This window comes from Epinephelus fuscoguttatus, linkage group LG20 (genome assembly GCF_011397635.1).
Source record: "Epinephelus fuscoguttatus linkage group LG20, E.fuscoguttatus.final_Chr_v1".
Classification (NCBI taxonomy): domain Eukaryota; kingdom Metazoa; phylum Chordata; class Actinopteri; order Perciformes; family Serranidae; genus Epinephelus; species Epinephelus fuscoguttatus.
The window spans coordinates 30,430,744-30,454,261 of record NC_064771.1 but is presented as its reverse complement, the minus strand read 5'-3'; the positions used below and the strand labels follow the sequence as shown (position 1 = coordinate 30,454,261).

At 42.5% G+C, this 23,518-nt stretch overlaps 1 protein-coding gene across 1 annotated transcript in view; it reads right to left on the bottom strand.

Annotated features, from left to right (window-relative positions):
* Positions 1–3,451: 3,451 nt before the first annotated feature.
* LOC125880570 (heparan sulfate glucosamine 3-O-sulfotransferase 3A1-like) overlaps positions 3,452–23,518 on the bottom strand; it is a 57,668-nt gene continuing 37,601 nt past the window's right edge. The window contains exon 2 of the mRNA XM_049563150.1: positions 3,452–7,524. Coding sequence (XP_049419107.1) covers positions 6,903–7,524 — 622 coding nt within the window. The 3' untranslated portion in view covers positions 3,452–6,902. The remainder of the gene's footprint in view (positions 7,525–23,518) is intronic.

Genomic DNA, 23,518 nt, shown 5'->3' with positions numbered 1-23,518 from the left:
GCCGACGTCAGCCAGATGTATGCATGCTATCTGGGTCAGTGTTAAGGTGTTCAGTGTTACAGGTTTAAGTTAAGAATCCAAGACTTTTTTAGCCACTAAAAATATATATTTCTCTATTAATAAATAAAATAAATAATGTTGATTCACCACACCTGTCAGGTGGATGGATTGTCTTGGAAAAGGAGAAGTGCTCACTAACACTCATTTTTAGAAATTTGTGACCAAAGTTTAAGAGAAGAATATCAAATGAGTGCTTTAAAAAAGTCTTACATCTTTAAATATAGGAGCACTATAGATAGTGACGTTATTTTAAATATGATTTAAACATATTTTCCAGCCTTCTATCAATAATTCATTTCCCCTTCCTCAGAGAGAGGTCTTACTAATAAGGATTTTCTTGAAGTTACATACAGAACCTGTAGAGACACACAAATGATCCTACATGCACGCAAATGTTCCTGCTGCTGCCGTCCTCTTCAAAGCAGCCTCTCTAATCCCCCTTACTTCATCACTTTACATGGCCTATATGATGCTCGTAGCACTTCACATGCGAGCACACACACATGCTCCGAACCGTGTTTTTCTACAGCATTGGCGGTTTGTTATTGTACAGCCCTCCCATCTTTTGCCACGCTCCTGTACCATCTGTGTGTGCGAAAACAGGCTCAGAGTTGCGTGTAAGGAGACGGGGGTCTGGATGAGTGGAGGTTTTGGTGGCTTAGTTAGAGTTAAAGGAGGGGTGCGAGCTAATTGTGCACAGGTGACCCCACACAGGTGCTCCTGCGTCCATACGCATGTGTGTTTGTGAGGGTGATAGTGATGGAGTGAGTAGGAGAAGCATGAAAGGGGAAATATAAGAAGAAAGAAAGCGCGGATCAAAGAGATTTGCGAGGCTACCAGAAATGCCTGTCTTTCTGCAGCAGCTCGCCCCACCCTCCGAAAACCCACCACATGCGGTCAGCTGTTTTTCAATAGACAGACTTCAAGTTCTCTCCAGGTCTGTGCCATTGATACTGAGCTGAATGCGCTCTGACAGGGGTGGTCTGCACGCCGTCCCGCAGCAGATGTGGCCGCTCCATTTTCTCTTTCATACTTAGCTGCCCTTCAGAGGATTGAGCGGCAGGATGAAAACTGTCTCTGTTTATTACTGTGAGGAACCCATCACTGAAGAGGCCCCGCTGACCCACTCAGGAAGGAATAACAAGCAAATTGAACAAGTCAACAAATGGACATCAGGCCTCCACCTTCCCCTCCTCCACACTCCCTCGACTCTGCTAAAGTCACAACATCATCGAAGCTCGCTGACGATCAGCATGAATAAGCCTCAGATATTTGCTGACTTTCAACAGGTTCCCTCCTCTCATCCTGGCTCGTCTGCTAAGTGCCTGTCAGTGCAATTTCTCAAATCAGTCAGCAGGCTGCGGGAGGGAGAACGCCCGAGAGATTCTTTCAGCGAGGAAAAACACACAGGTGCAGCGGAGGAGGAAAGAAAAGATGGAGACGGGGGAGAAGAGTACAAGTGTGTTTAGGGAGTAGAGACATCTCTGCAGGAAAATACATAAAGAGAGAGACTGTCCCTTCAGGCGTGAGCTGTGATTGATATACTGTATATACACCGTTACATTAAAGCTGAGCAGATTAAGCATGATTTAAACCTCAGACTGATCAAACCTGACTAATTTTGGATCTGGGATGTGTTTCATTCAGGTCGATTGCCGTTGGTTCAGATTGGAGTGGGTGTCAAGGCCTGAATATCCCCCCAAAAAGTCAACAATCTGGCAATCTGATGAACTTCTGGTACATCAGAACTTTGAGCCTTTCATGTCTACATAGGGAGCGGGTTGTCTTCCTCAGCTCAGCCATATACCGCCATGTTTGTAGAGTACCCCAGAACCTGGGTTACTCTAGAAACATGCCAGGGTCCCACAGTAGTACCCTCTCCTGTGGCTAACAGTGTGGTAGGGCTGAAGAAATTCTTGCATTCTCCAATTGTGAAAACGTGATGCGTGGCACCTTTTCTTTGAAATTTTGCCGAACCTCGACAGTGGTGGCTCGTCTTGATTCTTCCTAGCTGAGTAGTTATGAATGCCAAATCAAAAAAAGAAGTACCATTATCCATTATCCATCTATCTATTGTCATCCGCTTATCCAAAGCCGGGTTGCGGGGGCAGCAGGCCAATCAAAGCACCCCAGACGTCCCTCTCCCCAGCAACGCTTTCCAGCTCCTCCTGGGGGACCCCGAGGTGTTCCCAGGCCAGACGAGATATATAATCCCTCCAGCATGTTCTGGGTCTCCCTCAGGGCCTCCTACCAGTTGGACATGCCTGAAACACCTCAACTGACCCCTTTCGATGCCAAGAAGCAGCGGCTCTACTCCGAGCTCCCTCCGGATGTCCGAGCTCCTTACCCTATTGAGGAAACTTGTTTCGGCCACTTGTATCTGCGACCTCATTCTTTCAGTCACTACCCAGAGCTCATGACCATAGGTGAGGGTTGGGTGAATCGAAAGCTTTGCCCTTTGGTTCAGCTCCCTCTTCACCACGATGGTCTGGCATAGCGCCCGCATCACCATCCATCTTGGGCTTCATTTTACCCTCCCTCATGAACACGACCCTGAGATACTTGAAGTACCAAACGATCATAAATAGTGCCCTGCACAGTAGCAACTTTGTAGTATAACACATCAAATAATGCTCATTTAGGCTATTATTATGGGCTAATTTAGACTTAATAGGCTATATTACCTTTGTAATGAGGCTCAAATATGTTTCACAGATTTTTTTTGAAATATTTTTGAGGTTGCCGACCCTTGACCAGAACACACAAACCCAACACGGGCTCCAGACAGAACATTCTGCATTTTATGTTACCTGAAGGCCACCAGAAGTCGTCCAACATACTTGGAAAGGGAGGGTTGAGCTGAGGGGTATTCAGTAGGTTGCAGTTTGCAACAAATCCTCCGCATTCCACCTTTAAACATTAGAATATATAGATATTTGCTTCCTTTATTTCAGTATTATCTTCTTCCATATGGTACATATTAGCTCAGAGTTCCTGCATTTCAAAGCCGAGACATCCAGGAGTGGCACTCCAACTTTTCTTGACATTTTACGCCCAAATGCTCCGAGTCCTCAAGCTGCCAGGAGACCTAAAATACTGTACAGCTTCCAGATTGCAAGCATCTTTCAAACCCCCTGAGTGCCTCCTGTGACACTGTGCCCTGGAGGCTGGACAGAGATAAGCAGAGACAATGTGTGAAGGTGTAACAGTGGAGATAGGAGAGCAGCGAGGGAGTGCTCTTATGATTCTGCAGGAGGCTGAGCTTGTTAGATGCGTGAGCAGCATTGTGGATACGGTGTCCTATTACACCGCATGCATGCATCTCTGAGGCGGGATAGGAAAAATATATAAAGGCCAGCGTGAATCAAATATTTACATATAACATCTTTTATTCAAGGAGTGCCTTAAAAATCCCAACAACTTTAAGAAAAACAGTCAGAACAGCACAATTAGAGCGGTAATATAATCCTGGCCCCCCCCCGGAAAATCTATATTAGGTTCGTTTCTGATGCTCACACCAAAAAACATTTTGTGTCTTTTGAGGCACATCTGCTTTCAGAAAGTGGCTCACAATACAAGTAGACTGAAATTAGGAACACAACTCAGCCATTGTTCTCATGCTCCCTGGGTTTAAAAAAGACTTGGGTGGAAAAAGACTTCCACACACACACACACACACACACACGCACACACACACACACACACACACACACACACACAGATCGCCTCGAGGCAAGGAAGGCCAGTGACATCAAGTGTATTCAATTCACAAGGAGGCATGTTGAGGAAATTTGAGTCACAGTTTGGGCAGGAGGTCTTTCTCCTCCACCAGAGTCGCTGTTGCTTGAATAACAGTGAGAGCTATCTTTGCCTGTAACTTCATTAACTGAAGGCGGAGAAACCACCGCCGAAATAACAAACTCACAGCTCTGGCACTGAAAGCTACGTGGAGACAAGCGTTCCCACACTGTGCAGTAAATATTAGAGCGGATGACCTGAAATTAAAATGAGGATAACATGTATTTTAGTATAAAACAAACTCTAAAGGCATGGGGCGCATAATAATAATAATAATTATAATAATAATAATAATGAGAGCAAATAATCACTGAGGAGTTATTCAAAATACATACATACTGCTTGTGTACTTCTTGAATAAATACATTTCAAAAATACATATATTTTTTATCTTTTCATATCCTTTTGCTAGAAAAATGTTAAATTTTGAAAGCAGCTATGTATGTTTTAAAATATGGCATTAAATCACTCAGCTTTTATCAAAAGCTCCCGGACACGATGTGATTTCACCCATCTTCTTAAAGAAGCACCGCATACAATATTTCTGTGTCACAGCCGACGACTTCAAACTCAAAGGAAGAAAAAAACTTCAGATAGTGCAGGGAGATACGGCGCAAATCCTTCTACAACTTAATGTATTTTTAGAGGACAATATCTCCATGATTGTGGATTAGAGGCAGCTCTGATGATGAAAAATGTAACAGTGAAATATTGCATATCTAGGGAGCCACTGAGGGAGACTGGGCTTCTTCTTTCTCTGCTGGGACAGCCATGTATTGCTTAGGTTAGTGCTGAGGACGGAGTAACAGGAACACTGTCAGGGGAAATACAAGATTTACAGAATAAAGTCAAAATATTTTAAGAAAAAAGTTGTAATATTTCAAGAATAAAATCACAATATTACGAGAAAAGATTTAAGTTTTGATATTTTTTGATAAATCCAACACTTTAACATTTAAGATGTTATATTCCTTAAATTAGGGATGCACCGATTTATCGACTGAACATAGGGATCGGACGATATTCGCCTTGTTGACTGCCATCGACCTATCAGCAAATGTCACATAAATTTCATGCAGATAAAAAGCATGGCTCCAGACTAACAGTGTTTTGTTGTCCTGGAGACGACAGAAAACATGTTTAGGACAAACGGAGATCTTCCACAGGATACCTTCAAGATCAAAGGAGACAATAAACTCACTATTGACGAATCAGACGACGTACCCGATTTCACATTTAGAGTACGGTCACGCATGAGCAAAATTAACACTGGCGAATATTTGCCTTGTGTTCACTTTCGAGGAGTAAACTTTAGAACTTTGACAGGCAAAGTCACAGCCTCAACCAAAAGCACAGAAGTACGGTGTGGAGGAGACACTGACTGTTGCAGTGTCTAACGAGCACAGTCTCACTCTAGAGTCGTCAAACTCCGGCGCTTGGGTAGTGACTTGCTTCGTCAGAAACCAACAAAAAAAGATGTCCTTTAACATCAGCATGATATGCGGCTGGTTGCCGTTACAGTTTAATGGCAACCGGCGGGACAAAAATGAAAATTAAGGCAGTGAAAGTCCAAGTTTAGTGGGGCAGAGGGGTGGTGGATGGGTCCAACAAACACCAACTTTCACCCAAGAGAGCAGTGTTCATGTCTCGTAAAATTATAAAGCCAAACCCTTTTCTTTTTTTCCTCAACAAAAACCATGTGTTTTTTGTTAAAGGGAAAAAAAAAACATCAATTTGCGGTGTTGAACAGACGTATTACATTTATGTTGAAAGAGACTGTATTTAAATGTTAAATTTCCTGTGAAAACAGAAGTGTATTTTAAAAGATGAGAACTTGTCCCAGAATGTCAACAACCAACGCACCCAGGGTACCTTACACGTTGTATGTGGACGTGGAAAGTCCATGACCAAACACCTATATGTGACGAGATAGGAGTGAGAATATGTCGGTCTGACCAGCTGCTGCTGTATGACCATCATGAGAGATTTGAATTCAAAGAGGTACATTAATGTTTAGCGGCATTTATTAGCAAACTAGCTAATGTTAGCTAGCAAGCTAGCTTTCCATGTCTGTCACGTCAGACTGCCTGAATTCAGCCCGAATATCGCTCCAGCAGGCAACAGTTACTTGCATGGATTCACTTTCTGACCGTGCCCTTATGTTACACAATTAGCTAACGTTAGCTGTTAGCTAAGTGTTAGTGCATTATAACGTTATCATGATGTGTTCAAATCATGTCAAATGTAATTTTGTAAAATTTAGCTTTTGGAATGAAAATTGAAAAAATACAGTTGTTTGGAGGAGAAATTTGTTAAGAAATAGATATTAGAGAGGGAATAATAATAATAATAATAATGATAATAATAATAATAATATCTATATATTTTTTAATTAAGATTTCTTCTTTTCTGGCATAAAAAGGAGAATACACAACAAAAGAACCCCAAAATGAACAAAAAAACATCACTATCGGCCAAATTGTTATTTTAAACACTGGTATCTGTATCTACCCAGAAATTGACAATCGGTGCATCCCTGTCTCAAATATATTATATTTATTTAATATATGTATTTATATATTATATATTAGAGCTATGGTGTAAAGTTAAAACAAAAACAAAAAACAAAATAAATTATATGTAATAATTTGACCAGAATAAAATCTCAATGTTACAAAAAAAATTAAAAGTATGAAGTATTTTTGTGAATAAATTATGATGTTATGAGATTAGTTAGTTTTTTTCTATGTGGTTATGTTTCTATATAACAATTACACTTTTCTATTACATAGGCTAGATTACATCAGATTAGATGTACATGTTTTATTGCCCGACTCTTAAATACTCTAAATATTTTTGCTTTCCTTTATTTTTGCTAAGTTATTCACAGAATATTTTTTGTAAATGTTTTGCATTCATTCCTTTAGACTTTTCTTGTGACATTATGATTGTTGAAATATTACGACTTCATTCTCATTTTCCCCCAATCAGTGGTCTTAATACTCCGCTGCAGTATTTCTGACAGTCCTCAGAGAAAAACACATTCAGTCATCCCAGCCAAAGAACCTCCCTGTCATCTGGTAGAACTTCATGTTGAAGGGCCTGTAGAAGTCCCGTAGCCTCTGCACCACCTCAGGGTCAATGTTCGGATGGGTCCGCCCTTTGGTTTTACCCAGGCAGTGGGGCTTGCTGCTGCCCTCCGCCTTCTTGAGGCACGGGAAACCCTTGGTCTGGTTGAAGTAAAAGTGTTTGTCCGTGATGATCCTCTTGAGTCCCAGGAAGTCCTGCACGCGGCCCAGCTCTCCGGCCGGGTCGCTGATCAGACGCTCGCCGCTCACAAACAGGATCTGCTCCATGGGGAAGTACTGCAGCCAGTTGTCCAGATGCTTGGCGTAGATGCCGATCTGGATGGCGCTCCACGAGGTGTCGATGAGTCCCGTAGTCCTGTTTTTGAAGGTGAGGCTCTCGAAAGTGGGAATGTCGGGCTTCTTGGACAGCGTCTGCGTGTAGTCCGAGATAGCCCTGGTGACGGGGTCCCTCACCACCACGATCAGCTTGGTGTCCCGGGACATGGCGGATATCCTGGCTGGAGCCTCTCGGGTCACAAAGTAGCTGGGGGTTTTCTCCATGGTGATCTGGCCCTCCAGGGTTTTGGGCATCAGCTCCCTGCAGAAAAGAGACACAGAGAGGAAGTGAGATATTTATTTGACCTGCACTTCTGACTGAATCACACTGAGCGACTGTCACAGTTGTACCGCCGCTCTTGTTTCAATAAACAGGCTGAAAAACTGTGAATCCAATCAATGAAGAATAACACTGGAAACCGTTTGTTTGCAGTCGTTTATTTATTTGATCTCTATCAGGTGTGTTTCTCCGAGCTCAATTAGCTGCCGAGAGGTGTGACCAAATGTTGATTTGCAGTGTTGGCTCAGCGCCTCTGGATGTAAGAGACATTCTTGAGGTGATAGTACGCAGATGCTGCCTCAGTGCTCCTTAATGTAGCCTGAGAGCTTATGAAATCAAGAAGGCGACTCCCCTGGGTCCATTTGAAAGGGGGTATTCTTCACTGTCATATGGCGCTAACAGAAAAATGTCAATTCTGTCCTACTATGATAGTGCTGCTTATAAAATATTGATATGTGAGGCGAAAGGCCCTCCCAGCATAATTGATCAGCTTCCTGTCTTTCACTTTCTGGAAACGGTAGACAAACATTGTAAGTTCCTCTCTCTGCTGGATAGAAATGTTCTTAAGTACTGAATCTATTTGGAACATGATTTGGGGAATTGAGTTTGAACAGAACAGTTAGAAGCCCCTTTGCAATAAGAGCATTGGAGAAACAGATTTTTTAAAAATGTGAAACAGCTTTATTAAGTGGTTTCATCAGGTCTATTTGTTTTAAGACCAAAACACACAAGTGGCAAATGCCGAGCGTCACAAAAAATGCCCCCGTTATTGTCAATGTACAACTCCACACTGGCGGCGGCTAGATACATGTTGGCGCTTCTGGATGCGCCGTCCCGCTGCCCTTTATGCCACTGTCCTATTTCCACTCTTGCTGTCCCTGGAATTAAATGTATTTTTCCCCCACTCACTCTCAGCTTGTACATAACAGCTCCTGTAGCAGCTCGTCTTCTCTGCTCCTGTGGCAGCTCGACTCCTGTCCTCACCATTTCATGTGCAAAGAGAACTCTCTTGTGTGTGACAAAGAACTGAAGAGGAGAGACAAGTTGTTGAGGTCATGCTAAACAATCCACGATCCTGTCATTATAAAGACAACGCCAAAAAGATATTACTTGGCGAGTCGTAGCTCGCTACTGTAGCTCGCGAGCTACAGTGTGACGCGTCTGGTGTGTGCTAGGGGCAGCACATGATGTGTTTTAGAGAGGATGAGGATGAAACCTCCATGAAAATCTTCTGGATCTTCTGGAAGTTATCGGAGGAAAAATGTGAGCACACATTAACAGGTGCTGGGCTAGTGGCCGGTCTGCGATATGCGGAAGATTGTTACAACATAAAACTACTATATTCAGTGTTTTTCCAGTTTTAATCACCTGGTCAGTTTGTTTTAGAGAGGAGACTTTTTTTGGATAATTCAGTCCTGGTACAAACCCCCCGAACAATGAACACTGAAGGAAATCTAACTGGGAGAAGTTTCAGCTGGTTGCAATTTGCAGTCCTCACCACTAGATGCCACTAAATCCCCCTAAATCTTACACACTGTTCCTTTAAATCTTTTCACCTCCTAGTGATGAAAGTAAACTCATAAGTCCCACCTCAAATATTTATACCAGTAAAGTTCACAGACATAACCGGAGGTTCTAACATTTATTTGGCATCATTTCCTCATGTGTACTTGAGCTGAGCCCTTTCCACCACAGACTCACAAAAGGGATGGGAAACCAGCTAATCCACTCGGCCACGCCGCCCGTCTTCTCCCACTCCTCTTTCTCTGCGTTCCTTCTGCCCAGCTGCCTTCAGGACAGTGACCTTAAGCAAAGCGGGTAAAAGCAGCCCATGAATGATTAACGCGCCCTCCCTCTGCCATTTAGAGCCTCTGCAGAATACAGCTTTAAAATTCACCAAAGTACAGAATGCAGGCGTTAATTATTCATCTGCTTGGCTGCTGCTGCTTAAAGCGAGGACTGGCGCTGACAAAGTGGCCCAGGCTGCTCCCAGGGTAGACGCCGTTTGCCACCCGTGACAGAACTACTGAGACCCTGAAGGAGGGAGGTCCTCGGAAATTTTGAAAAGAGTGCTCAACACTTGAGGCTGTAGTTGTTCAGGACCCGCGGTGGCAAGCACGAGCATGATCCAAGTACAGCTCCTTCCTGTCGCTGAGTGTCTATTTCTGATGTGATGGGCGCCGTTTTTTCTTTACCAGAAATAAGCTGGTAAACAATCATGCTCCGTTTAACACACACAGGGTGAAATGAGACAGAGGGCACTGAGATCTTTGCCGAGGACAAGCGTTACACAAACACAGCACATTTCTGTCAGGATGAATGTGACGGCTGGTTTCACTAACGGCTTCTCTGTCCTCCAAATTAAACAACACAATACACAGTTTTTAATTACCCTCCAGAATGAGACATATAAGTGTTTCTGATGTGATGCCGCTGTGTTTTGTTGGGTACAAAAGTGACTTGTTAAATGTTTTGGAACAATTGTTGTGTCATGATCTGTCTTTCCGCTCATGAGTCATGTTTTTCCTTTGTTTGACTCATTCAACATTCATTCCTGGCGTTTCCTCTTTTATTTTGTCTCTCTCGTCTCATTTCAGACCACTTCACTTTCTGCCCTTGTGTGTTTTCTCGCCTGTTTTGATTGTCTGCCCCTCCCCGATTAGTTTCACCTGTCTCTCATCAGCCCTGCAGCCACCTTCCCGCCTGCTCACCTGTTCTCACTCCCCCAATTAGTAATCCCCTGCTCATCCCTGCCAAGTTTCTTTTGTTCTTTGTTAGTTTGTCTTCATCTTTTGTTTGGACTTCTGTTGCATGTTTCCTGATATTGGGACTGTAGCCTGTGAGCCTTTTTAAAAATAAATATTTGAATTCCTGTCCCGCTGCCTACTCATCTGTTATCTGCATTTGGGTCCAATCCTGCTTTTCTCCAAAATGTCTTGGTAAAAATAAATCAACATCGACTGTAGAGAATGGAAGACGATTGGTCGCCTCCCCTTATCAAAATCCAACTTTTGTTGACTCATCCAACCACCTGGACATCCACCTTCTGCAGACTTTATAACTCAATATCACAGTATTTCTTCCTCCAAAACTCCAAGATAACTTCTACAGCCACTTAAGCATTGACTTGTAGTTTTTGAGTGTTTTCCTCAGTAAACACTATAAAATTACTTATTTTTACTCTTAAGCCCTTTTCACACTGCATGAGTATTACCTTGGGGCATGTATTAATTTGTAATATTTAATCATTTGTGATGCGAATGTCCGTAATTTTTCAAGTATTATTCCACCGTAAATTACCTACTACATTTCCCTAAACACAGAGTTCACGTGATAATGTTCATCATACCTTCACACAATGGGACGTATAATATCTAACGAATTAGCACCCTTACCTGTTAGATTAGGTTTACGAAAAGAATCATGGTTGGCCTTCGTCATGCCACGTGATTAATGTAAAATTACATAGGTTAGGTTTCGAAAAGTAAAATAACCTAGGTTAGGATTAGGAAAAACAAAAATCAGAATTTGCTGACATCATGGCAGTTATCATCATCACATAACATTACGAACTTACCGTAAAATTACAAAGCTTAGGTTTCAGAAAGTAAAGTTATGTGGGTTAGGCTGAGAAAAGTAAATTAGGAAAGTAAAACTGCTAGGGTTAGGTTTCGGAAAGTAAAATAATCTAGGTTAGGATTAGGAAAAAATCATGGTTGGGTGTCATCACATTTCATAAATATACGTACTTAATGCAAAATTATGTATCTTACGTTTGGGAAAGTAAAGTTACGTCAGGTTAGGATTAAGAAAAAAAAAATCATGGTTGGGCATCTTCACGTGACATAAAATTACTTATTAATTATAAAATGATGTATCTTAGGTTTAGGAAAGTAAAATTGCGTAGGTTAGGTTTCGGACAGTAAAATAATCTAGGTTAGGATTAGGAAAAAATTCATGGTTGGGTGTCATCACATTACATAAATATACGTACTTAACGTAAAATCATGTAGCTTAGGTTTTGGAAAGTAAAGCTGCGTAGGGTTAGGATTAAGAAAAAAAAAACAGGGTTGGGCGTCATCATAATTACAGAAATTATGTACTTATTGTAGAATTATATAGCTAAGGTTTTGGAAATTAAAGTTACGTAGGTTAGGATTAGTGGGAAAAAAATCACGGTTGGGCACTTTCACATGACATAAGGTTACGTACTTAAGTTAAAGTTACGTACTCAATGTAACGTGACAATGCACATTAAAATAACCCAGAGTTCACTCGGTTTTGCTTGGGACACGAACACCGGTGTCCTTAGGAAACATTGTGTTTGTTTGACCTATCTATCACCCCAACCTGCCTCCTTACCCAGAGTACACTACTTATTTTTTTTTACTCCTGTCAGTGCATTGGTGGTCACATGATCACAGCTTTTGTGATTGTGTTAGTTACATACGAATTCTGGTGCACTACTTTACAGACAGCGCATGAGAACAGTCTCTAATATTCTGTGAGAATCGGCATCTCAGCTCCTCCACTCTGCCTCTTTCCCAGTTGAGAACTATGGAGGCTGTGTTGACAATTATAAATGAGAGTTTCGACAGCATTTTGGGTGCAGGAAGAACATCTCTCTACACAGCATTAAGACACATTTGCAAAAAAGCAAGCTTAAACCCATCAGAAGAGTGAAATTGTTAGAGAAGGATGATGATTTGAATAACGTGACAATGTGTGGCAGAATCGGTTCCGTCTGTTGAACCCACATTTAAAAGAAGGAAAAGCAAGTTGACATTGTGCATCACTGCTCGTGGTGTTGTGTAGTGTTTCTGTTGTTTACAATGGAGTTACAAATGACTGTGTGCATCATATCTGGGAGATAATGTCAGTAAACTGCTTATCCTGTGCAAATGCTCCACAGGGAACACAGACGTAGGGGGTTAATTTTTAGGATGAAACAGCAAAATAGGTTGTTCGAAAGAAGAGCTGCATGATTAAAAAAATAAATGTTTGACGAGACTGTTTTTAAGACACACATGGAAGGAAGTCACAGATCATTCCAAAATATGTTTGACAATAAAACTTAAACCATTTCAGAGGAAAAATCACAAGCTGCTGAGGAGTCACAATTACCTAGGTGACATTTTGAGTGTATCTTTGCCAGGTTTCCTTGTGGCTGCTCCGGGCTTTAAAACAGCTGCCGGTTGAGATCAGCGCATGAAGTGAAACAGATCTAAAAGCCATAAGTCAATACCTCCAGGCCAATGTCAAAACACATCCGTGCTATGTGTCTGAGTGGGTCAGCACATCGGGGACGCGCAGGAAGTGGTCGATAAGAGCAAGAGCGGCAACACAGGTGCACCGATGTCTCGACATCCGCCTGCAACACTGACCGTCACCTGACCTCCAGAGTCCTCTCAGTGTCTACGACCTCTACTACAGCTGTGTAAAGAGCAACATGGACAAGGTTCCTTTCCTCTCACATTAGCGCTGCCCCATCGCACCCAGAGTCCAGAGTGAGGCTGGATGATGGTGCTTTAAAACAAACCCAATGCCACCTGGGACTGCCATGGCTGCTGAGCTGACACGTCAAGAACAGAGACTCATTATCGATAAATGGGGGATCCCAGACGCTAACATGCTGGTAGCCTTCCTGAGCCTCTTCCTGCTGATATGGGCAACATGCTGATTTGGGAAGCACCAGACTTCCGTAACACTCCTTACAGTACCGGAACTTTATGATGCAAAAGCTAACATTATTGTTTTATGAAAAAGAAATGAGCCTGTACTAAAGGAAGCATCCATATTTGATGCCGTGCGTCAGGCTTGTTCTGTGGTCGATGCACTCACAGCGGTGGTGCGAGGGCACTCTGGGAGGGATTTTCAGGGTCAGTGAGGTATGTGGTACAGTGCGCAACATGAAGACAGACATGTCGGGAAGTCCAAGTACGGTCGTAAGTCATAAAGCACTCACGTATTCAGGTTGATGTAAATTTTATGGTTATTGGGAGAATGGTTTCAGGTTCATCTGTGGAGTTCAGTCCTGTGAAACAGACACTGGTTATCGGCCATTTTGTTTTGTTTCTTAGGTAAATTTAAACATGCATACTAGACCTACAGCTAAGCGCTCATGATTTTGATTATTTTTAATTGTCAAATAATTGTTGAAGCATGCCACCAATTTAGCAATTTACTTCTAAATATTATTGGGCTCATGATGAAAAAAAAAAGTAGCAGAACCAGAGATATCATCTGTTTTATTCCAAACATGATTCTCTTTCTTTAGAAATTTGGTTGTGTCACATTAGTAGCAAGTGTCAACCTCTGGGGAAGAAGTTGAAGCCAATGTGGAAGTACCGGAAACTGCAGTTCCTCTAATGGCCACTAGAGGCTGGCTCCAAAAGTGAGTCAATCCTCATAGACCCCCATCTGAAAATGTCCAACTTTACAGCAGAAATAAACATGTTTACAGCCTGGTACAAGAATTGTTTTAGTTTCTATAGCTAATTCCAACATTCATGACAACTGTACAGGGGGTGAATTTTCTATAACTCACACGTTCACATTTTATTAAGGCTTAAAGTCAGATCCACCCCTCACTCCTCCTTTACTGTTCTTGGCCTACTTTCAGCCTACTTGTGTTTGTGCATTAAGCAAAAAATTGAAAATGGCTCTGCTCTCCATTCACAAAACTTTTTATTGTCTGTACTGAGGGTACGTACAGAGTTTGGCAAGCGAGCATTTATGTATGCAGCTCCTTATCTGTGAAATCTTCAGCAGAAGGACCTAAAGTTTCGCTCATTGGTTCCTCTTGGCCATTTCGAAGCACTGCTGCAGTATTTTTGTACACAATCTTCTATATGTCAATGTCACAGTGTGTCTTAGCTTGCTGCTTTGAGAGACGGGTGAGTGCCATCTGTTGATGGATCCCAATTATGGTGACAATGTTGGTTAGGTAACGTAACCACGGTATAACCCCCAATTCAGAGTATAGGTGTGGCCATAGCTGTCGTTATTTCAGTCCGTTTTCAGTTCAGTTTTAGTATCTATGACCTGACCTGGCCCAGGGTATATATGTTAGCTGGCGTATGCTTAAAAGATTTAAGAGATTAAAAGATTTTAGATAGCAATTATGGACAGATTTCTTTATCCACCGAAGCCGTACAGTAGGTGACAGCATCATGGATCACGTTCTTCAGCGTATCTTCAACACACCGCAGGTCTCCTTGTAGATCTGTCCAGAGATCCGCATCACTCCACTATGGCAATCCAGACGGTGGACAGCTGGCCTGGTGATTCCCTGGATCATATCATGGAGGGCTACAGTGATGCTTGGTGCCTCCTTTACACAGTCCTTTTCCTTCTTTGCCTCCACTGATTCTCTGACCAGTCACGCTGTTTAATAGACTGCTTCTTCATTCAGGCTCTTATTTTCAAGTTATATAATTTGACGTGCTTGGAACACAAAGAGCATCATATGGTTTGTATTTTATGTTTTAATATGTTCTTTATGGCTGGAATTCTGGAATATTAACGGCCATTTTGTTAGTCAACAAAGAGTCTAACATAAACTCTGCCTGGGTCCCGAGTCTCTCTAGTCAGGTAGTGTGTGGCATGTTCAGGTGTACCACGTTATGGTTTAGGTGTAATTATCTTTGGGTCTCTTTCACATGAGGTCTTATTATTCATGTTATTAATTCATGCATGTTGCACTTGGGTCGGTTTTTACAAAGAGCAAAGAGAAATTTTGGACTTGTGAAACCCTCTAGAGCAGATCATGGCATTTTTGCCAGACAAAATTATATTGATTAATTTTCTGTCCATCAACTGATTAAATGACTAAAGCACACGAGTTAACTTTCAAGTTTCAGCTGGGAAAAAGAGCAAGGAACACATTTCACAGTTTACAATACAGTAAGTGAACGACACTGGGGTATTTCTTTCCATTCTGCAGCAGCAGCACGCAGCGCTCTCTAATGAAACTTTATTGGCAGGGTAGGTGATGTAACAGATGACAAACCGTCCAAGTGCTTGATATTTACTGCAGTTCCAGATCCCGCTTTGATGTCTTCATCGTGCTGCTAAAATACGACTCCCCCAGCACACTGATGCATGAAACACAGGCAGCGGGATCCACTCATGAAACAAGACGCAGACCCAAACCGAAATAAGAAACACGGCACATGAACCCCGGCCTCCCTTTAAATCAAATTCACTGCTTTGGCGTGCGTTTGAGAACTGGAGAGAAACAAGAAAAACTATTTAGGATGACTTAAGAAGTTTAGAACATAACAAACAGCTTGTGTACATGACAGAACATAACACATGTTGTAATTGTACGTCATTCCTCTCATATGGAACTAACTAGCTGGAGAAGGATGCCAGGACTCAGCCAAGCAGCTCGATTCCCTATTAAAAACACCAAATCCAATGTACACAGTAACGTGCAGTACATCACTCAATGCGTCCTTTGTAGGCTCGTCTATAAAGTAACCGCTTTGGAATAAAGGGCCTGATGCATCACTGCTTTCGTTTCCCCACTGAATGAATTTTACTTGCAAACTAACTCTGCCCTCATATACTTGCGGTGACTCATGTCTGCCTGTTGTATTGATGCCAAAAAAAGCCACAAGGTCTTATTTACTGTAAACCAGGTGCACGCATTATATGACAACATGACATATGAATTAGGAGAAGCAAAAACCAACAGGCGATCACCTCTGAATGGGCCGTTTCCTGGCGTTATCCTGCCTTGGATCTGAGCCAATGTCTGTCAATTGACGGGAGTTGTAAAGACACAGAGGCAAGTGGGCATGAGTGCTGTCCACTTCTCCCCCGCAAGCCTTTGATTCATTTTTCCTCTTCCAGCAGGGAGCCCTGGCAGGCATAACTACACTCCCACAGTGTTCCCCTGCCACTACCACCAGATAATAATCTTGTAATTGGCTCAATATTTCTGCTGTTTGCAGGCGAAGCAAAGGCCAGCGCCTCTCGCGGTGGCTCCGACTCACCAGATATTTTCCAGGTCAGTGGATGCTAGCGGAGGTCAGAGAGGAAAGGGGAGGGGGAGGAGGAAGGACGGGGTGATTTAGAGTAATGGCTGCTGTGTGGTGAGGTGAAAGCCCTCTCCGCTGAGCTCGGAGCTTTGCTGCTCCGCCAGCCTAGTGCTCCAACACAGGCCTTAACCTGCCCTGTGGGCTGCGATCGCCGACAGCGCTGCCGAACGTGAAGGCATACAAAAGAAAACATACAGTATGACGTGATTCAACGCTAATGAATGACAAAATGACATGTTTGTAATTACTCACCTCCCTTTGTGTTAATCACATTTTCAAGGTTGCGTAGTGCAATAGTACAGTGCTTCCCAACTGGTCCAGCCATGAGGTCCAGATTTCTCCTTAGTCATTAGTTCCAGGTCCACACAGATTAATATATCCATATATCCGGCATCATACTTGTGTTTGGTCATGTCATCAAGCTAGTGTGCTGTCTCTGTCAAGTAGCTGTCCGTTAGTCTGTCACTCTACAGCAGGAAACGGCACTTCAAAATAAAAACTCTTTACCTGAAATTAACCGTACTTAAAAAGAAAATGTGTTTTTTTTTTTTACAAACTCTGCATGTTAACGAGTCACTTGGGGTCCATCCAGAATGGACCCATGACCCACCAGTTAGGAACCACTGCAATAGTGTCGTCCAAAATATTGATTTATCGATCATATCTTCTCTGATATTTGAAACTAGAGATGTCAGTTTTGCTTAATTTTGCTTTTGATAGCCTGACACCCATCAACTGATGACGAACTGGTTAATTTGAGGAAAAAAAAAAAAAAAGACTTTAAATACAAGAGGCCTTTCCTTTTGGTCTGGGGCCCCATTAAGCAACTGCGCTTTAGGGCCACGTTTCAAAGTGCTACTCATGACGTAGTGAAATGTTGTCATGATGACATGATGTAAATACCTTTTATTTTCTTTTATGTCATCTTAGCTGACTTTGGACTGTATATAGAAGTGAAGCTAAAATATCCCAGATATAGCTGCTGCCATCTTGCTCTAGTGATGTCATTCGGTGACAGAGTCTGCACAGAGCGATCGCCACAGTGTCAAGTTTCTTGCCCATACACCTGTCCGACCAATCTCAGACAGAGCCTGCTAGCAACGGTCTCCACTGGTTAGCTAACGTTAGCCTTGGCTGCTCTGCACTGCGCACCACCCAGGTTGGGTAGGAGCCTGTGGCACTACTCATTCAGAAATTAGTGCCGCTATAATGCCCAACATTACTGCGGAAACACAACAGCCACCCTCTAGTCTTCCCCCTGGTGGCCCAATTGAGCAAGCAGCTTCTTTTTGAGCTGCAAAACTCTGTTAGCTTTGTTAGCTAACAATGTTAGCCCTACCCTACTAGCCGTGTTGACACTGCTAACAGTGCTAACAGAGCTAAAAACAATGCTAAAGGGGGATTTGTGACTCAAAACTGACCTGCTTGCTCACTGTGGCGAACACGGGGGAGACTGGAGGGTGGGCGCAATGTTTCCACAGAAACGCTGTTGGGTCTGGACGGCGTTACTAGCAGTCACCAAATGAGAGACACCGCTAGCTAATAAACACCCACCAGCCCTGGTTAATGTACAGTGTGGTAAACTGAAGAGTGGCAAATTTAACCTACAGACCATCACGTGTACCTGGTCAAAAATATATTGGTCAGCTGCGTTTTCCCCCTCTCTCTTATTGTTATCGAAAACAGTATTGACTAAGGACATTTTTCAGGGTACTGTATCTGTGTTAGAAATTCCAGTAACAACACTAAAGTGCGGTGTGGCCTTCATCATCATCAGCTGAGGCTGGATGTTGAAAGATCAGGTGGGGGGGATTACAGGTGTGAGCCTCCCAGCAGCAGTTAGTCTCGGCCGGGATAATCGTCCGTTTTACGACCCTGACAGTCTCGGTCCTCCAGGATCAGCCAACCTGTGTCACCTTTGCCTGCACACCTGCACTTTACAGCTCTAAATCCTCCCCCCTCCTGGACAGTTAAGTACTCCTCCACAGCGGCTACACAGGATTACTGCTGTCTGGATCACACAGCTGCCATAACACAGTGTCTGGGGTTTACTATTGTTAGAATGTTTAAAATCAAATCAGGGACAAACGGTTTGCAGGATTTAATTCCCACCAAAGGATAAATCTTGTGATTTTTTCTCCCTGGTTGACGGTGTGTCAATCATTGAAATCACCTGTTGTTGCCTGTGATTGATGAAAGCTTGTATGCTCTCACTTGTCCTTGGTACATGAGCAGAGAGCCCTGTTAAAAAAGACAACTTCAAACTACTGTTTTTTATTATTTTTCATAACGTTTATCAATTCTGACCTAGTGCTGACTTCTCTTTACTTAAAGGTATACTATGAAGGATTTTTCCACGTAGTAGTAATCCCTCTCAGTCGCCACTTATGTTTCCACAAGGTGTGTGGTGGTGTATTTATCTGCAGACACTCTGCCCTCTGCATGTATTTTCTTATTTTATTCTTATTTGCTGTAGCTGGGACATTTCTGGGCTGCAACCTTTGGGCGACTACGAAGTAGCAGCATCCATTCAAGAGGAAGCTATGAAAATCGTGAACACAGTGTCAAAAAAAAAGAAGCAAAGTGAGACAAAATGCCAAGTGGATAAAGCGTGTTCCAATATTAAAGTTAATCTTTGGCCTCACTTTCACTTTGGAGATGGCCTATTTTCTGTTGGACAGGTAGGTATTGGCAGTTAGCTTAGTTAGCTTAACTTTTCATTACAACAAATGTTAAGTTCCTACAATAGTACAGTAGCTTGTAGTGTATGAACAAGCAACCCGGTGTCACTCTCAACCTGTTATATAACCATGCTTCGTCAGTAACCCTTGGCATCAGATGCTGATACACCAAAGCACCCCAAGGCGGCGGCACGAGACACACCAGGTGATGGCATTTTTGGATGCAAGAAGCATAGTATAAAGAACGAGAAAGTCCACATAAAACAGGTGGGAGAGGAGGAGGACGGATCACCTCAGGACTTTGACATGGGAGAACGCTTTTCGTGCCCCATATGAAAGCAAATCATTAGAGTCATTTTAACAACAAAATAGTGTAATAGTATGTGTAGCATGCTAGTGGTGTCGTCATGTGACGTATGTGACATATTTTAAGCCAGACCAGTATGTTTTTTTCTAAACCTAACCACGTGCTTTTGCTGACCTAACCCGAGGAGGTAAACCTAAAAAGTTTTTTACCTCTGGTCTAAGTCAGTGGTTCCCAACGAGTGGGTCGCAGTCCAAAAGTGAGTCGCAGGTCCATCCCGAATGGACCGCAAGTGACTTGTGAACATGTCAAGTTTGTCAAAAACACACTTTTTTATTAGGTACGGTGAATTTCCAGCACAAAGCTTTAATGTTGAAGTGCTGTTTCCTGCTGTAGAGTGAGTGACTAACAGACAGCTACTTGACAGAGACAGCAAACTAGCTCAATGACATGGCCAAACGCAAGTATGACGCTGAATATATTAAACTGAGTGGACCTTGAATTAATGATTAAGGAGAAATCTGGACCCCATGGCTGGACCAGTCGGGAACTACTGCTCTAAGTTTATTTTGAAAAAACAGACTGCATGCAGAAACCAAACATTTCCTGGGAAAACTGAAGTTTGTTTTGAAAAGACACCATACACGTAACAAGCATACACTCATACCCCTGAACATCCAAAACTGATGATGAAGGGGTACCTAGCGTGTCAGATTTTGATGTGCAGGTGTCGGAGTTGAGAGTTGAGAGTTGAGAAAGAATGTGTTAATACAAGTAGTGTAGGGAGGAAGTGAATATTGTGATTACAAACAGTAACCGATCATTTTAAACTACATAGGTATTACACAGCTCGGTTCATATGTGGTCCAAAAAGTCAAAATATTAATGCTTATTTTGTATTTTGAAAAACATCTTGTTTGCAATTGTTTCAGGTTTTCTTACCATAACTTACTCCAAGTCATAAGTAGCTCTAAAGTGGAGCAACTGACAAGATTTCATATGATCATGATGGGGATACTAGATGGAAAAATAGCAGTTAGCAGCTCTGTTAAGAATACAGAACCCAGATATTTTTATTGATGGAACAAAAGTAAATTCTCCAGCAGAATGCACTTTGAGTTGAGGAGAATTTATCAGAGGTGGGCTCTTGGTATAAGAGGTGAAATCAGAGCAGTACATGGGAACTGTAGGAGGTCGGAAGCAATTTTGAGAGACACACAATTACCAGATAAGATAAGAGTCGTCTATTCTTGGAAAACAAAATGGGAGGACAGGGTCTACTGTTGTCCTCTGGGAAAACGACATGGGTTTGATAAAGAGTCAGGAGGAAAGGAAAGAAACCCTGCACGACACTGAGGACACGTAAGATCACAGTGTCACTGCGGGTGAAAAACTTTGAAAATGTCGGCTTTAAAATAACAGGAAATTCACTGTCAGATGGATGATTGGGCGTGTTTCAAATTAGGATGTGAACGGGTCTCAGAAGCTTGTGGTGGCTCTGTCTGGCAGGCGAGCAGGAAATTAGACTGAAAATGGAAAAACTTGTTTAAACCTCAGCGTCATTAATAAAACAACTTTGTTAAAAACTTCCCAGTGATTTTAAAAGACAGAGACAAGTGGGGAACTTAGTGGAGGATAAAGCGTGCTGTCCTCCCTAGATGGAGGGAGAAACAATAAAGCAAAGTTAATCTACAGCATAGGAGTAGATTGGGGAAAAGAAACACTGGAAATGCTACAAAGCCCACATGGTCCATTCTCATTTGTCTTTACATTCACATTGGCTGTTAGCTGATGAAAGCATTCAAACACGCTTGAAAAACAGCGCTGGCCTGACGCCATTTTTAATTTATCTCGGCTGGCTACACTTGGAAAATTTCTGTTTTTTTCATATACACTGGAATATTAGAGAGCTCATAAATAACGTCGAGAAAGAAAAAATAATCAGACCTGTGTGATTTGTCACTGGACGAACTTGATTATAAATGGAGAACAAGAATAATATTATATCATACACTGTAGTAAAAACATTTTTTTCATGAAGTCTTGTATAAATAAATCTCCCGCTGGACACTCACCACCGAGCATCGAGTTCCCCCCCTTTTTTCTTTCCATACAACCACTATGCGATTTAGTGAAAAATTTATAGAGTTAGCTTTGCAGTATGTTCTTATAAATTTATCAGCAGTGTTTTTAACAGAATACTTCTTTCTTACTTGGTGCTGAGCGTAAGCCCCCGGTTTATTGCATAAGGGGGGAAAATAAGCTTTATCTTTACGGCAACTTGCTCGTGAATTATTCACTCTGTCTAACTGTGGTGGAAGAGTCAGTGAAGGAGTGAGTGAGGGAGGGAGGGAGGTGGAGAGGCTGCAGGACGCATTCAGGCCTTTTAGAGAGAAACTGGCCGAGGACGCTCACTTCCAGGTCCAGACTGCATATCGGCAGAGAGGACAGGGGGAGAGGTGTGGAGTGGGTGAGATGGGTGAGAGTGACGAGGGGCAGAAACAGAGAGACTTAAAATAGAAAGAAGAAGGAAAACAGACAGACAGAAATATCCCATTTACAACTGGCATTTTATACGAATAGATATATTTCCCCCCTAAAATAGCTTTTAAAGTTTAATTCTAATAGACCCTTTTAGGGCTGACGTCACAATGACGTCATTTCATTAGCTGGAGGCAAAACCTGCCTCTCCACCACAGGGCTGTAGGCTACACAGGAGTCTAAAAATGTGGTCTTGTTGTGTTATTGGGAGCCAGAATAGAAGGAGTCATGGCTCAAAATTCAAATCACATACCAGCTGCCACTGCCCGTCAACAAAAACAAAGACAGCTATGGTTAAATGTGATAAGACAAAGGACTGGACGGAGGTCATCATCAAAAATGCTCACGTTATATCAGGTTAGGGAAAAAGTATTTCCTGGGGGAGGTATTAAGAGGAATATTGGATTTCTCTGTAAAGCTAACTTTTTAGCAAATTAGCTAACGTTAGCTTCGTTAGCAAAACAAACTGGAGGAAAGAGTTCAAGTGTCGTCCTCCTTTGTAAGATTGGCTTCCTGTGACATCATCCATCCACTGAGTGAGAGCATAGGGGTCGGCCAGTCTGGTCCCGTTGGTCAATGTTTACTTCTTCAAGTAACACCCGCGGTCCCGGAGAATGAGTGACCTGACATGGTGCGTTCATAAATTCAGTCTGATGCTCTACACTAAAATTAGAGCCCTGTTGGGAACGAAAACGAACAGTTACGTTAATCGCACATTCACGCCTGACAGGGCAGCGTGTGCACCTACAAGAGTTCTAGTCCGCTGTGAAATATCAAAAGAAGAAGCAGAACAACTACCAGCACAGAAAAACGACATGTGGAGGACGGCAACAAGTGCTGCTGCAGCAACACCTCCGCCTCAACCCATTGAAAAAGAAAAGCGTTTTTGACTGAGGCCTGCTTTTTAAAAATTTTGTTGCAATGGGAGCCTTGCGTATTTAAACTATAGCACCAACACCAGCAGCGTGATGAAGCACTGAGTGCCTATTCTGCGCTGAATGCTGCACAACTGATCTATTTGTTCTGGTTGCTGACTTGGTAAAACGCTACATTCATCACTGTCACTTTTTACTCAGCCGTCCAATCACAGTGAATAAGGGGTGGGACAAATAGCCTACCACAAAGACCAACTGTCACGTCTGACATGTGCAAGTCCTGAGCAATGACAATGCATATATTAATATATGTTTTCTGGCTGAATTGAAACAATCAAAATGAACCTGCTACCCCGAATCTTATGTCTTTTCTGGACTCTCTCTCTCTCTCTCTCTCTCTCTCTTTCTCCAAAAGTCTTTTTTTTCCTTTTTTTTCTTTTTTTTTTTTAAATCACTCAGTGCCACTTTATCTAGGCTGGTAAACCCTCTAGGATTCAAAAAGCAACTCTCCAGATGCCCAGACAGGAT